Consider the following 16,449-nt stretch of genomic DNA (forward strand, 5'->3'; position numbering starts at 1 on the left):
CAGAAGGAGCCTACCCTGTTGACAACTTGCTGTAGCACTTTTTGTCTCCAGAACTGTGAGACAATAGATTTCTTTGTTTGAGACACCTGGTCTGTGGTGCCTTCTTATGCCAGCACTCAGAAATAAAAACACTCAAGGATTATGTGTTGAGGTTTCTATTTTTGCTGTGTTTTGTTTTTTTAGCAACACTTGGTCTCTTGCTGATCTCATCCAGTCTTGTGTTTCTGAATCCCATCTATAAGCGAAGTCTCCCACTTGCCCATCTGCAGCTCAGCATCTCCTCTTCATAACATCTCCAAAGTGCATCCAAACTAAGCTCACCTTTCCCTGAAACCTTGCTCCTCCCAGTCTTCCCTGTCTCACTTATTAGCAACCCCATCCTTCAAGTTGCCTCAGGTGATTTACCTTCGATATCATTCTTGACTTTCCTCCTTCCTGAACTCCTGGCCTCAAGCAATCCTCCTGCCTCGGTCTCCTAAAGTGCTGGGATTACAGGCATGACCCACCATGCTTGGCCTCTCCTCCTTCTTGTCTTCAGTCTATTTGCAGAAAACCTGACTCTCTTTTCAAGATATATTCAGATACCCCTTCTCAATACCTCCAGTGCTTCTGCCTTGGTGGCACCATAATCTGCCACTTGATTTATAGCACTTGCCCCCTAGTTTGTCCTCCTGCTTCCACCCTTAGCACTCCTTTACTCTATTCCCATTAGAGTATCCAGAAAGATCCTGTTAAAATGCAGTTCAGAAAATATCACACCTCGGTCCAAAACTCTGCAGTATCTCATCTCATTTCACAAACAATTACAGTGGTCTGTGAGGCCCTACAAGGTCCAGTCCTTAGTAACCTCTTTGACCTCCTCTCCTACTCAGTCCCTGTCCAGCTCACCCTGCTCCAGCCACATAGGCTTCCTTCCTGTCCAGATATGCCAGGACTGTTCCCTCATTTGCACTTGCTGTTCCCTCAGCCCAGAACAATCTCTCAAATAGCTACACAGCACATCGTAATCATTCAGTGAATATTTCTTCAATGAATTTCTTGAAGCAATAGGGAATACATTGAAAAGATTCATATTAAGAAAATAAAATTAAAACTCTTTAGTTTCACACTCAAATTATGGTTCCATTTCATCTTTACAAGCTTCTTATGTACACTTAACACTCAGAAATTGTCTGTTTTCACTGCAGTGCTTCTCATAAAAATGTCACTTAATAAATATGTAGTAATTTGAAGAATCAGATAAGAACAAGAGATACAAGAAGCTCAATTTACTTCAATTTGTGAAAACTGCTTTGCAATTACTGGTAGTTCTAAGATTAGTTCCTCCCGATGTAACCATTTGTCCTAATTGCAGCAAATGAAACCAAGCAAAACTTTGCCTTCTGGGGATAATGCTGCTTCATTAATGGTTGGGCTCTGACTCTTACTCTCTTTATTATTTGTTTAAGCTTTTTGGATGAGAATTTAAGATCCAAGCCTGGAATTTTTTTTAATCGCTGTATAAATTTATTCTTTCCTTGTTTTATATTAATAGAGTCTTAGTTTTAAGTTGGGTACATGATTACCCAGAAAAACAAAACAAAACAAAGAAAACATACTACATTTCCCAGCCTCTCTTGCAAATGACTGGCCATAAGACTATGTTCCAGTAAAGGAGATATTAGTATAAGATATCAGTTCAAAGAGAACTGGCATATACTATTTGCTCCCTTTTTTCTGTGCCTCTTCCTACAGCCTGTTGCCTGGAATGCGTATATGATGGCTGGAACACTAGCTGTAATTTTGGATCATGAGGAATAGTGCCACACCGTTGGAGATGAGGGATGAGCTGAAAGGGGTGTGTCTTATTGAGGGTTTCGCTGAGCAGAACCATCATAATAACCCGGACATCTTCTTCTTGACTTATGTGTGAAAGAAATTTCTCTTTTATTTAAGCCACCATTATTTTAGAACTTGCACACAATCAAATACCACAAAAGCTATCTAGTGCCAAGAATTTTAGAGCTAAAATGAGTTACTGCTGAATCATATAAAAGAATCAAACAAAAAAATTATCTGCAGTGATAATCAAAGGTCTTTATTTTCTCTATTTGATTTCTTAAAATTATTTTGGAAAAATAGTTATGTCTTTAGATGTACTTTCACAGAAGGAAGCTCATATGACCAAAGCAATATTCTGAGTCATTATGGCAAAAATATTTATTATTGAACAACTGTTTCATTTACTTCACATTTTACACATACTTAACACAAGCAGAAAGGGAAGGTTCAATGTCAGAAGCAGGGGTCATTCTCCTTAACTGAAAGACTATCAGGAGAGAGCCTTTGGTGATTAGCAATCCAAATTTGAGATTTTTAAAAATACCATTAAAAATAAAGGTTGCCTATAAAATATGGAGACACATAATATTTTCTGAAAATCTTTTTGGAAGAATGTCTTTTTATCTTCATTGTTACTATCTTAGACATTTTGAGGTTTATTTAACACAGCATTCCATCTGCTTAACATTCAAATTTAGCCACACTGATTATCTGTTCTACTCTCCTGAATAGTTAAGTACACTCTATAAATAAACACATCAATTTTGCTCTATTACTACTCTTCCAAAAAAGTCTTACATAATTGGAATTAACCTAGCATTTACTTATCATTAAATATATTTTTTTGTTAGAAAGGATATACAGCATATGAAATTGCAGGCTTTTTATGAGTTAAAGACAAAATGTAGAACTCTCAAATAATATTTACAATGTAAACATCACAGTTATTACATTAGCTAGAATACATCACAACATTCACAGCACAATACATTTTATTTGGTTTGGATATTGAAGTTTTTTTCTTGAATCATTGATGTAGAACTCAAAATTTAATTATGTTGCGTATCGTTTTCCTTCAAGAATTCTGAAAAAGAAAAAATTGTTGCTTTAGGCATAAAATATATTTTATTTCTAGCATCTTAGTTTCATTCACTGATTTACTTATCTGATAAACACTTATTTCTCTTTGTCCCTTGTTAGCAGCCCATAGCAGGGGATCATGTCCTGGGACATATCAAGAGAGCAGCTTCTAGAGGACTGAATATCAGAGAGGAACTGGAATGTGAAAAGATGTCTAACTAACCATTATTAATGATTCACATGTAATTTTCACAAATGGATGACCCACATGATTTCCTCTTCAAAGAATTTGTCCAAAGTCACCCATTTAAAAAAGAAAAGGGTGGAGAATGGAATCTCATAAGTGATCTTACCATTTACAAAGCACAATGTGATTAATCAATTTTCCTTTATATTTTAGTGCCTACTCTGTTTCTTAATTTGATGGAGAAGACTTCTTATAAACACTCTTTCAAAAAGCTGTATGTAATTAACTTTCTTCTTTGAGCAAAGGAACTTGTTTCTCTGAAATGTCTATAAAAGATAAGGAGTTTATGTGAGTCACATTCCTGCCTCTGCCTTTCTCTTAGAGGTCGGAGGGTAATTAGTGGACAAAAGCAGTCAGTTAGGCAAGTGTCTTCCCAGACACCATGTCCACTCTTGATGACTCTTGAAAACCTTAGATAACTCCATCAGGAACTGAGGTAAGGCCATGAACCTTTAGTTTGAGAATGGGTGATTTTAATCTCCTTAACCTAGTTAGGGATTGGAAACTGGCTTGCCTTCGGGTTTTATGAATAAAGTTTTATTGGAACACAGTCACTCCTATTCATTTTACATCTAACTGTGGCTGCTTTTGTGCTGCAATAGCAGAGTTAAGTCATTATAACAGAAACTAGATGGCCCACAAAGCCAAACATATTTTACTCCATAGCCCTTTAAAATCTGCTAACCTTTCATATGGTGACAGCATGAAATTTCTTTAAGCACTTGCCCAGTATTATAGATTTTTTATGAGCTAACGTAAATAATAATGTGACATAACTCAGGAAAGAAATATGTCTTGAACCCACATTTATATAAAATCAATTTTGATAGCGAGCTTATTACTTCACAAAGAAAAAAGTCTATCCATGTTTTTTCTGCTCAAAAAAAATGTTTACAGAGAATGCTATTGGAGTCACATAGGTAAAACAAACTTACAGGTAAAACAAGCTGAATTTTACTTTTGCTGTATGAAGTTTGCCATGTTTCAAGGAATATTAGACCCAGAATGCCCTGATATTTTCATGATAATGGGCCATGCTCTAATTTGGTGGTATTTCCCTGTGCTTAATTAAGTGAGGTGCTAACAGTCAATTATGGGACTAAACCTTCAATTAATAAAAGCAGCATGGGTTGATCCTCAAAAGGAAAGCCCATTTTTTTCTTGTCAGTTTGAGTCAGTCTCCTCTGTTTTTTTATCTTGATACAAATGTAGAAATAACCCCAAGTAAACCAGGAACACTATTCAGATCTCAAAACGTTTGCTTGTGAGTGCTCTCTTTTATGAGATCAAAAAATTGCATGAATCATTCTAAGCTGTTTACTGGGTTGGGGTCCACTGTTGTAGGAGTGTCTGTCTTGGATGAGGTCTCATGATGAGAAACTCTTTAACCCTAAGATATTTCTTACTAAGTGACTCTTAGCTACTTATATAATCAGAGACTGCCATAAGAATACAGAAGGAATGCACAAATATACCCACCACTGGGAAGTTGTCATCAGCTTTGCTCCAAAGGGCTTTTTCATCATTTTTCTAACTCTTTTGGAAAGTCAGGAGATTCTCCCTCACTGCTGCAGAGCAGAAAAACATTGTGCATATTAAGGCTCTCAGATGAGAAAGGTTCTAAAGAAACCATTATAACATAATGACTGTGCTGTTCTCTGTGCTCTGAAAGTGTATTGGGGGCTAAACAATTACCTCTGAAGTTTGTTACTACCTATGAATTATTTATCAATCTTAGAGTTTCTAAAATTATTCTTACAGAATTATCATCTGTAATGGGCAAAGAAGGTCATCTTGTCTGATCACACCCAAACAGAATTATCCTTAATACTCATCATTTAAACAAAAACAAATGGAATTAAAAGACAGAACACTACACTGTCTATGTATTGTGTCCGATATTTACACACCACAGAGAGATACTGATTTTACAGAATCTAAATATACAAATACCTAATGGTTTGATTAAATAAGAGTATTGAATATGCACATGAAGTGAGTTCCACATGTTACCAAATTGCAATTGACTGTGCTTTACATACTTTAAAAATCATCACTTTTGATGAAACTTGCTCCTAGATTCAGACTAGATGTCTCTATAGTCATCATTTTTAACCCTGGCAGCACAGTAACGTCAACTGGGGAACTCTTAAAAGAAATGAGTGCCCAGGGCCACACCACGGAAGACACTGATTTCCTGGCAATTGGTTTGGGGGAAGGCCCAGACATTGGTATTTTTAAAGTTCTGCAGGGTAGTCTAATGTCAGCCAAGGTTGAGAATCACTGCTTCATGTAGTCTAGATAATGAGATAGAGAGGTCTTCATGTGCAGCTTCTATTTTGAAAGTCAGTCATGATTTCTCATTTTAGCAAGCTCTTTTTCTTTACCTCCTCTTTCCATTCAGAATTGAGTTCAAATATTTCTTTACAGCCATTTGTTTTCTAAGGCGGGTATAGTTGTCTGTGAAGACTGCATCTGAGTGACGTTTGACTGGTACAGGGTCTTCTGAGATGTTACTGCTAAGGAACACGAGGAAAAGGAAATCAAAGAGTTTTCACAGGAAATGATAAATACACACATGTTCCAAGTTTCTTGGAGCCACATAAAAAGGAATTCCCACACCCAACTAATTTTCTGTCATAAAAAGACTAAAAGAAAAATACAACTAAACCTAAGGATGAAGGAGAAGCAAGGAATCATCTGCCATATTTTGGCACGACCTGGGACTGTTTTATGACACATTCTGTACAACTGAGCAAATAATTCATCCAAAAATAAAAATTTGGGGATAGCTGAAGTTGTGCTCTGCCACTGGGAGAAAACTTTTTTTAAAAAACATAATTACTTCTTTAGAAGCTATATTACCCTGAGCAGCATCATCTAAATATTTGACTGTTAGCCATTTGGCATTCTCTGTTTAGTTTGAGCAGGAAGTAAGAGGAATATTCTATGGTTGACCTTAACATTTACCTCAGTCTATCCTATGTCTTCTTGATTGTTTTACTGAGTCTTGTTTTTGATTGCAGATTGGTAAACGATTGCTACTTGAGAAAAACGTGTGTCTGGAGTCAATGAGTATGATATTATGAAAAAGTCTTAATCCATGGGCTTGATAGATGTTATTGAACAATACAAGTTATTTCATTTAACTAAATTAAACATTATCAATGAGTTTTCAATTTCAAACAAGGTAAATAACTTGTTAAGAGTGAAAATACAATATTCAGGTTGAATAATAACACATTTTATAAAAATAATAAGTTTCTTTACCTAACACGTTTGCCCATAAGAGACTCAAGGTACTTTTTGGCAGAAAGTTGACCCAAGAGTTTACTGAAGTCACTGGTGAAAACTCCATCAGCGTGCCTGGCATTTCTAAAACAAGGAAGAAAAAAATAGCTATTATTTTGTAAATGGTTTTCTAGAATATTATTATGGCTCATTAAATAACAAAAAATTATGGGTTTATTATGAAAGCTTCTCATTAAAACTAAAGTTCAAAAGGAGATTTCTTAACTCCCTAACAAAAGAGATCTTCTAGCCACTTATATCAAGATATACCCTGTATTTCTAGCCCAAGACACTGAAAAATTAAAGAAACAGGCATTTCTAAAAGCACATTTCAATATTCCTTCTTGGCTGAATCTTTATAACTACTTTTGTTCTAAGAAATATTGGTGTAAAAATATGATCTATTTAAATTAGCTGCTATTTGTACATGGCGCTTTGTGTCTGCCCCACTGAATAAAGACATGCACAATGGGAAAATATTCTGATTTTGGAAAGTTCATAAACCCCAGTATAGCTTTTTTTCTTTCTTTTTCCAAAATATTTGGAAACAAAACCTCTTAAGATAGAGAAGGCATTAAAGCCTATCATTCTACCTTTTCTCTTTCAAATGAAGAACCTTTTATACTTTGTCTATACCAAGTCCCGTAGAGCTACTTAGTCTGTACTTGAAATGATGCTCAGACAAGCAGTTCTATGAATGAACAGCTCTAACTGTCAGATACCTTTTCTTTATATAGAGACAAAACTCCTCGGCAACTCTTCATCATTGGAATGCTAAATGCTGTAGTTTTATCAGAATTGGTACAATCTGTGATGTTGGAATTATGTGCAACAGAATGGAAGTGAATGATATGTTCATCCTGGCTTGTTACAACCTTTCAGTATGAAAATCATGTACAGCTTTAAGAGCTGCAATAAATCAGGATGAGTGAAGCCATGACACATGGAAACCTCTAGTGTTTTGCTATCGGAATAGCTTCATGGTGAGATAAAATTAGCACGTTTGTAATTCTTAAATACATTTGCTAAAATAAAACTCACTGGATAGTTTTATAAAAAATAAACTCACCTGGATACATCATAATAGGGTGTGTCATTTTCAGCTAATGCATTTTGCAAGATGTCCATGTCTTCTTTTAATGAAACTTGATCAGGTTCATTTGCTCCCTCAAAGGGTAGTCTGTCACCCAACCTGATAGGGAAAGTTACACGAGAAGTATAATACATTCCTTTTTCAGAAGACAGTACGAGTGGTTCCGCAACCATTTAAAATAAGATACTTAAACTCTTGGGAAGTATTACCCAGTCACAATATGAGAATAGCATAATTTGACTTAATGACTCATATAGTTAATGAGAGCATAAATAGGAAATTCCTATTATCCTACAAAGTAGATGTCATATGACTTTTATAAGCTGAATATACAAAACGTAAGAACTACTTAATTCAATCTTATCAAAGCATTAAGCAAACTGTACTTCCTTGGTGTACTTTACTATGCCAAGAATATATTCACTTTGCAAAGTCAAATTCCACATGTAGAAAGATTTTATGCAAAATAGAAACTTGGAAAAAACTAATATTAAATGAGAACTGATAACAATGTATGTATTTGGTGATGTTCAGTATCACCTGTTCCAAACATCTCTGAAGAATGGAGTATTAACTGCTTCTCTCTCTCTCCAGACCCTCAAGCTTTGCTTCAAACATTTACCTTGGCATGATAAATTTCTCTGTATTGACAAAGTTCAAAGAATGTCTCCATAGATGAATAGCTCATCTATGAAGATGAATTTGAATTCAATAAATTTTATGGGGCCTTCTGGTTTCTAATCTTACGTATTAACACAACTTTAATAAGGGATGTACAATGTTACACTGAAGGACTAAGAAGAGTCATATGCATACATGGAATATGACTATATTTGTAGATGCCTGCATATTTCAATCACTGGCAACTCTTATAATTTTGTGTGTGCAGATTTTCACTGTGAGGGCAAACCTCCAAGGAGCGTGTCATCTCCTGGACACTTGTGTGTCTTTCAGCGATTTGGGAGTTGGGAGTCACTAACAAGTAGTCCTCTGTGGGTCTGAAGCTTAGCAATCAACAGGAATGTAAGCATTCTTATGATTGTTCATCTGCTGTGATAGAACTTCAGATAGAACTATTTTATTTAGTTATCAAAGCAACACAGGAGCTGTATTTAAACAGATTTCACAGAGAACACTAATAGCTAAGAGGTTATTCTCTCTATTGAGCATAAGTCTACCTTAATCAAAAAATCAAGAATGAGCAAATAAGCAAAAAAACAAACAACCGAATTATTATTTTTCCTTTGGAGATATAGTGGTGCCCATATCTCCAACTGAAAGAAAAATTCAAGCTAATGTAGTTTTCATTTACTGTTTACTTCTTTAGCATACATTAATAAAGTTTTAAATATGAGTTGTGTTATACTTTATAGATTTGAAATATATGATATAACATATAGAACAAAAAAACTAAGGATTTATGGTTCAAACAAAGTATATCAAAATTTACCCATTGGGGGGTGTATCTCAGTAGATCAATTACCCCATATTTAATATTGACAAATTGACTCTGCCTAGATAGATTTCTGTGCAACATGATTTTATACATGTTTCACTAATCAACTGCTAATCTTATGATTATTTACTGATCAATCTTGAAAATAAATTAAAATGTGGTTGGCAACTAAACTGCTTTTTTACCACCAGAAATTGAACTGACTTAACAATGGATAAAGGCTTATTATTCATCTAAAATTGGTTTTGAATAAAAAGAAAGTCAGAGCCTCCTTTCACCATGTTTGGGAATGTGATCCACTCAGCCCATAAAACTAATCACTGACAGTGTCTCTCATGCCCTGAAAGTGAATTCCAGGATTCAGAATGACCTGACGTTGACAAACACCTCTCACTCAACACATCAAGCAAAAATTTAAATAAATAATACATAATTTATACTATTCAGTTGTCCAACAAAATGTATAGGAAATTCCCATTTAGATGAAGAAGGAATGCTCAGATGTCTGAATTGAAAGGGAACTTACCTGAGAGCAGAAGGTGCCCTGTAAAGAGGCCATGCCGACGTCTGTGAGAACAGCACACTGAGAAGGGTCAGAAGCACAAGGAGCTGGGCCTTATTTCTAGTGTCCATTTCTGTGCCTCTAAAGAGAGAGAATCACCTTAGTTCTTCCAACCAAAGATGTCACCAGCAAGGTAATTCTGAGTGCCTAGCAGTAATTTTCAATGGCTCTTGAAGAGTTTGTAAAGAGTAATTTTCCTCTTGTAGAAAGAGATAAATTGCAAGATGATACATTCAAAAATCAATATTTCTCTCAGTGACAGGTACTTGAATAAAAAGTAGAATCCTTTTCACCTGCTGTCTGGGCACATGGTTGGCCCCAGTATCTATTGAATGCCATACTTCTATAGTGCTGGAAATAACCCTGGGAACAATCTTTTCATAACAGGGATGTACCACCCAAGCTTAGTGTATTTTTTGACAAAGGAAACAACTTCAAGACATTGATTTTCTTCGTTTTAAGATTTCAGTATCTGATTAATATAAGACTGGGGTATCATCTATTTAATAATTCTTCTGCTCGTGTATAAATGTATAAATATAATGTGTATATATACATATTTTTTTTAAAGATTTTGTATATACATTACTTTTTCCTTTTTCAATTGTAGATATTACTGGAAACTTATTTCCTTACACCTGAATTTGAACATCTTAACTCAGTAGTGAATATTAATACTCAAAATATCACTGAATCATATATTGTCACTGAAATGAATTTTTCCATCAAAGGAAAATATGTTAAAAGTAAAGCTTGCATTTCTTGCATTTAATCAACTTACACATTTCATTTCTAGTTTCTAGATTAAAAATTTAGGAGTTCAAGGTCTGTTTCTCTTGCTGCCTATAAAAATTACAGAATTTAAACTTAAGGCAAAAAATAAATGCATCTTAGATTCACTTAACCAACATATGAAATAGGGGGAAAAAAGCACTGTAAAAATAAGTTGAAAATTTCAAAAGCAAATGTGCCCACTGAACTTTTCAGTCAAAAATCTACATACAAGTAAACTTGATTTGAGTGAATTATTTTTAAAAATCAGTATTCAGTAAAACAGCAAGCAGGGTAAAGCATCTTACAAACAAAAGAATTCAGAAAATCTATCTACAAGAGAGAAATTGAAGTAATTCTATCCTTACCAGGTGACTTGAGAAACTTGTCTTTTTGCTGTTGCAAAAGCAGAGCACTATCCAATTCTTTCCAATAGAGAGAAAAATTCAGTATGTTGTGAGAAAAGTTTCAGAGGCAGGAGGGGAAAAGAAGAGTAAAGGTAAAGTTTTCACTTACCTTGCCCACTCGTGCTTCCCCGGAGCTGCCTGCTCTGGTTTGTTTTGGAGCTGTCTTAGGTGCTGAAGTCCTGGGCGTAAGAGGAAGGCTCCACCAGTTCTCTGCCCTTAGCAATGGCTGAGGGTTGGCTGTTACTCCCTGCTGGTGCTTCTCACTCTACCCTGACCAGCATTTCAAAGCCCATGATTTTATAGGGCTTATACTTAGGACTGAGCAATCACAAAGCGCTCTGAAAGACGTCACAGTATGACGGCCATGGGATGAATAGTGCTTGAAGTTCTTACTTAATTGTCATTATGTCTAATTTATATAAGTTTATAGTGAGTAACTTCAAGATGTAAGATAAGAGGAAATTTACTTTTGTTTCAACAAACAAAGTAGCAAGCTTAATGTGAAATGTTTTAACCTTTACTTAATTGTAGTGAAATAAGAAAATGATTGTAGTGTTATAGCCATGGCCACTGGGATTCCTTCAGAAAATAAAGATTTCATGTGTAGAAACAAATGCAGAAAGCAACAAACACTTATGTTCATTATGCTTATAAATGTGTAATTATACTTTATTACCAAATATCAATTCTGTTAATATTTTTAATTTTTATGCTATTCATATAGATCCAGATTTAATCTTTCTTGAAATCTATCCTAACTTTAAAAGTTCTAGAGATAATTTTCACCTTTCTATTATTACATTTCCTTTTCGTTGAAACTAATCCCAAGATAAATGTTTCAGAAAGTCTCTAAGATAGTAAGATATGCACGCTGTTGTACAAAGCAGTAGAAGTAGTGCTATTTCATATTTGTATACAAAGCAGTAGAAGTAGTGCTATTTTGTATTTGTATAAAAAGGCACAATTTCCAATGCACTTTTACATACACTGTGTCAAATGATCCAAAAAATAAATTGTTGTCAGACTGTATACCTCAAGGAATTTAATTATCTTTTCTTTTTAAAGGTTTTCCTCATCACTTTTATAAGTCTTTGCATAATGTAGAATTAGTTTTTCACCCTCACCCCGAATGCACACACACATACTCAAACCAGTTTGGAACATTTCTGATTCAATCACTTGACAGGTGGCTTCAAATAATTAGTTGAAAAACATTTATGTAGTACTTTGATAAATACTTCACTTCTATTTGTGGATTTGTAACTAAAGGTAGCTTAGTACACATTCAATCAGAGTTTAAGGTAAAAATGCAGCCACATGAAAAATTTCCTAAACAACAGAGTAAAATGCCATTTTTCCTTTTATGTTAAAGAATTTCTGCCATGTGCATTATTTTTACATTTTGTTTGTAAGTTTCATAAGAAAGAATGACTTTACAGTCCTCTTTCTTCTACTTTAAGATTTTAGTGCCTATTTGCTTCACTCAAAGTCAGACTGATCCAGTAAAAGACTATCCTGCTATGCTTAATCATATTTTCTAATCCAGTTACCAGAAAAATTAAATGAATTAAATTTCAAAATGTCTGGAAATTTGTTTCCCAGTTGACAGCTCTGACTTAAGCCAGAGTTCCTGTGGCTTAATTCCAGGAAATCTTTTTTTACCTGATTATTACAAACTAGAGGTTGAAATGGTTCTCATATGGAATTTTTTCATCCTTAGCTCTTCATCACCCAATTCTTAGTGAATCAATTTTATTTAAGAGCAGCAACGGCAAAGCAACTTAATTGAGGGTCACAGACAAATTACTGCTGAATGATAAGAAGAAAAATTTTAAACATAAAAGATGTAAAGCTGATTATTATTTGGCCTAGGCAAGCACTTAGCATTTATAGAGAGTAACTAGAGTAGCTTTTTTCAATAGAAAAGACAGTTGCTTCTATTATAATAATAATAAACTAAAATAAAAAGAAATAATTCAATTTTATTACCTCTGAAAAAAAGTAAACTTAATCAAAGAACTGCATTTTCTCTTATGAATTTGAACTAGAAAGCAAAACAATTTGAAAATGGAACCATAGCACCATCTGCAGGTTCAAAGTTTTAATTCACAGATTTTATAAAATTGTGTTTATTTTTTCTTTTCTTTCAAGGAAATGAATTGTAAACCAGAGGTCCTTTAACCGGCTTAACTTATGGATGCTTACAGAAAAAATAAACATAAAAAAAAAGTACTGCAGTTGAATTTATCCTGAATTCTCGGTTACCATAAAACTTAGTAAATAAAAACAAAAATACAAATGTGAATTTACTGTTTAAATCTGTCTTTTCCGTACTTTGACATATTCTTCCATAAGTTGCCTACATTTCTGGCAACGTTTATTTTTGCCTTATGCCTTCTTAGTAAAGTGGTGTTTGTAATAAGGGGAACTATAATTCATTTATATGGGTAGAAAAATCTTCAAGATCCTTCTTTTACCGAAAAGTAAACCGATCTCCAGAAAGTTTCAGTAATTTTTGCCACTCAGGTGGTTAATAATAAATACGAGACTGGAAGATAGACTGTCTGATTTTGAGTCCGCATTCTTTCAATTTAGAATTGGTAATATTCCCTAATTGTTGCTATCACCATTTTGATGCTAGCAGATCAGATATGGACATTGACAGCTCATAAAAATATTGGCATCCCCTCTCCCCTTTATCACCAACAGAACCAAGAGCAGGGAAATAAAACTGGCATTCTAAATTCAAACATAGTGGATGCAAGGAAATTAGATGGAAGGGATTTTGAAGCTCAGGATATTAGCAGAAATCCAAATTTGGCTTTTTTTCTTTAGTGCAATATGCTAATAGAGGGTCCATATTCTTCTTATGGATTAAATGCCTAAGCTTATCCTCTTCTGCCTCTTTGTATGATGGTTTTACCTTCCTAATTTCCCCTATTTCACCTCCAGTCCTGAGACCTAGCCAGTGTCTACCATGGTCATCCTGAGTGGGTGAGTCTAGATCAGAGGTCTGGAAACTACAGGCTGTGAGCTAAATAGATTGACCCCTCTGGATTTTGTTGGTTTGTTTCTTCATTAATTCGTTTTTGTTTGTTTATGTCTCTCAAGTTAAAAATGGTGTTTATATTTTTAAATGTTTAAAAAAAATTAAATGAACTTTTTGTGACACGACAATTATATGCTATTATTTTATTTTATTTTATTTTGAGACGGAGTCTCATGTACTCTGCCATCCAGGCTGGAGTACAGCGGTGCAATCTTGGTGCACTGCAACCTCCGCCTCCTGGATTCAAGCGATTCTTGTGCCTCAGCCTCCAGAGTAGCTGGGATCACTGGTGTGCACCATGTTGGCCAAGTTCTGGTCTGGAACTCCTGAGCTCAAGTGATCTGCCCACCTCAGACTCCCAAAATGCTGGGATTACAGGTGTGAGCCACCTCACCTGGCCAAAACTTATATATAATTTAAACATCAGTGTACATAAATAAAGTTTTATTGGAACATAAAAACATTTCATCATATATGTATTCTCTATAGTTGCTTTTGTGCTACAATGGCAAGGTTGGATAGTTGCAACAAACTGCACAGCTCTCAAAGGTTAAAATAAGTACTATTTGGTCATTCACAAAAAAGTTTTTCAATCTTCTAGATTCTCCTGTTTGGCAGATATTTAAGATGACATGTTTGCTTTAACATTCTTAAATCCAATATCTTTCAATAACTTGTATTAGGAAATATATATTTGTGTATATATATATTTTATATATCTAATGTACAATGTATTATGTGCTGTATATATGTATATATACATAAATACATATATCCTATACAATATATTATACATGCATGTATGTATAACATACACAATATATAGATACATTTAATATACATGTATACTTTTAATAAAAGTATACATTTGCATAAGATGTAAATACATATGTATAATATTTGTATAGCATATTAAAAGTTTATATATTTAAAGCATATATATTAGAGTATATATAAACACTTTCAATTCTTTTAACTTAGAAAATTTGAATTTATTTTCAGGATTTTGTATTCTTGTCATATTAGTGATTTGATGAAAATAATGTTACAATAAAGGTCAATTTTCCCTTTAAAGTTACCTATTAGAATTCATTCTGGAATCTAAAATTATATCAACAAATATAAAGAAAAATAAGTAATGATCTAAATGATATGATTGAGGACAACTTCTCCCTTAACTCCAGAACCTCGTTATCTGTCCCACTTACTGATGCTGAGAAGTTTAGAGAAAATTATTCCTTTGTCTCAGAATTTTCTTGCTTCAAATCGAATTAGATATAGAAAGAATAATGTGTAAGTGCTGCAAGTCACTTGAACTTTATTAGGGTTGTATTTATCAGATGATTTCCTGAAAATAGATTTCAGAAAGAAGGCTGTAGAGAAATCACAAGAACACAAAATACTAGGATGTGGACGTTGAAAAATAGAGTATTAAAGATTTTGAAACCAATTTTATCTACTTCACAATGTCATCTCTTACATATGTGTTCCCCCACCACATAGAGTAGTTCTCCGTTATCTACAGTTTCTCTTTCCATGATTTCAGTTACCTGTGGTCAACAGCAGTCTGAAAATATTAATGGAAAATTCCAGAAATAAACCATGTATTCATTTTAAATTGTGTGCCATTCCAAATTGCATGATGAAATCTTCTGCCATCCTGCCCATTCCAGTCCGGGATGTGAATCATCCCTTTGTCCAGGATTTCTATGTTGTCTATGCTACCTCCCAGGTAGTCACTTAGCCAGTTTGTTGACAGATGGAAAATATATGGTTTATATAGGGTTAGGTGCTATCAGTGGTTTCAGGCATCTGTCGGAGTGTTGGGAGATGATTGTACACATTCCATGTAACCAGCCTTTAACTCAATCACACCCTCTGTTTACTGTATGGATCAAATGAAAAACAACTACGTCTAATTTTTGGCTTTTAACCTTAAGAAAGCTGCAGTCTAGATGTTAGAATGAAGATTTGGCAAGAATATTTTCTGAGTGAGTTCTCATGGCCCCTCTACCACTACATCTATTCTCCATAGGCCAGGGAAGCGCCTCTGAGATGGGGAAGCTGGTGTGAGTTTACGGTAGAGTGGAAGGGGTGGATGACAGAACCCTGTGTTATCAAGTGTAGGGACTGAACAACAGAGGTTAACTTGGCTTCATTTCACATCTGGTTGGTATAAGACAAAGCAAATCATGGAGAAACACTGGATAATGGTACGGGAGACAAACCTGGATGACAGTTGCACACCCTGCTTGGGAAAACCTGAAATGCCATCCAGGGAACAAAGAGTGGAAAAGGCCTAGCAAGGGACAAGTTTTAAACAACCTACCAAGAGCCAGTATGGGTGTCCACACCCAGGGACCAGATGTCACTGCATATTTCAATCAATGACAGCCAGCCCTACATCATCTCCGAAGTGCCCAGAGGAAGCCTCCCAGGTTTCATATTGCTCTGTCCTCCCTCAGAACCTTAGATGCTACTCTGAGGGAAAAGAGGAGACAAATCCCCTTTCCAAATCTGGAAAGACAAAATTTGAAATGACAGAAAATCTGAAATGACAGAATTTTAAATCTGAAAAGTATTGCCTTTACCTAGAAATGATTAAGTTAAACCTTTTTTTCCCCCTAGACTTGGAGTCTCTCTCTGTAACCCAGGCTGGGAGTGCAGTGGCA

General features: G+C 34.7%; 1 protein-coding gene across 3 annotated transcripts; it reads right to left on the bottom strand.

Moving 5' to 3' along the window:
* Positions 1-2,051: 2,051 nt before the first annotated feature.
* Positions 2,052-11,103, bottom strand: VIP (vasoactive intestinal peptide). Of its 3 annotated transcripts, none has more exons than XM_011943756.1 (7): positions 10,838-11,103; positions 9,515-9,631; positions 7,509-7,631; positions 6,419-6,523; positions 5,536-5,664; positions 4,628-4,713; positions 2,052-2,905 (listed from the first exon to the last, which is right to left on the bottom strand). In XM_011943756.1, the coding sequence occupies exons 2-6, from the start codon at positions 9,619-9,621 to the stop codon at positions 4,671-4,673; spliced, it is 507 nt and encodes a 168-aa protein (XP_011799146.1). In that variant the 5' UTR covers positions 9,622-9,631; positions 10,838-11,103; the 3' UTR covers positions 2,052-2,905; positions 4,628-4,670. The 3 variants fall into 3 exon arrangements, with proteins under 3 accessions (XP_011799146.1, XP_011799144.1, XP_011799143.1); XM_011943754.1 differs by having other exon boundaries at positions 4,628-4,716; XM_011943753.1 differs by having other exon boundaries at positions 4,628-4,716; positions 5,536-5,667.
* Between the last annotated feature and the right edge of the window lie 5,346 nt (positions 11,104-16,449).

This window comes from Colobus angolensis, unplaced genomic scaffold, assembly GCF_000951035.1.
Source record: "Colobus angolensis palliatus isolate OR3802 unplaced genomic scaffold, Cang.pa_1.0 Scaffold221, whole genome shotgun sequence".
NCBI classification, from domain to species: Eukaryota; Metazoa; Chordata; class Mammalia; order Primates; family Cercopithecidae; genus Colobus; species Colobus angolensis.

Bases quoted from the DNA above. Each gene is read 5' to 3' on its own strand.
- VIP (XM_011943753.1), bottom strand. From the start codon at position 9,621: ATGGACACTAGAAATAAGGCCCAGCTCCTTGTGCTTCTGACCCTTCTC. The intron at 6,524-7,508 runs GTGAGTTTATTT...TCCTTGTTTTAG, and splicing joins CCCTATTATGATGTATCCAG to AAATGCCAGGCACGCTGATG. The intron at 4,717-5,535 runs GTAAAGAAAAAG...TCTGCTCTGCAG, and splicing joins ATTCTGAATGGAAAGAGGAG to CAGTGAGGGAGAATCTCCTG.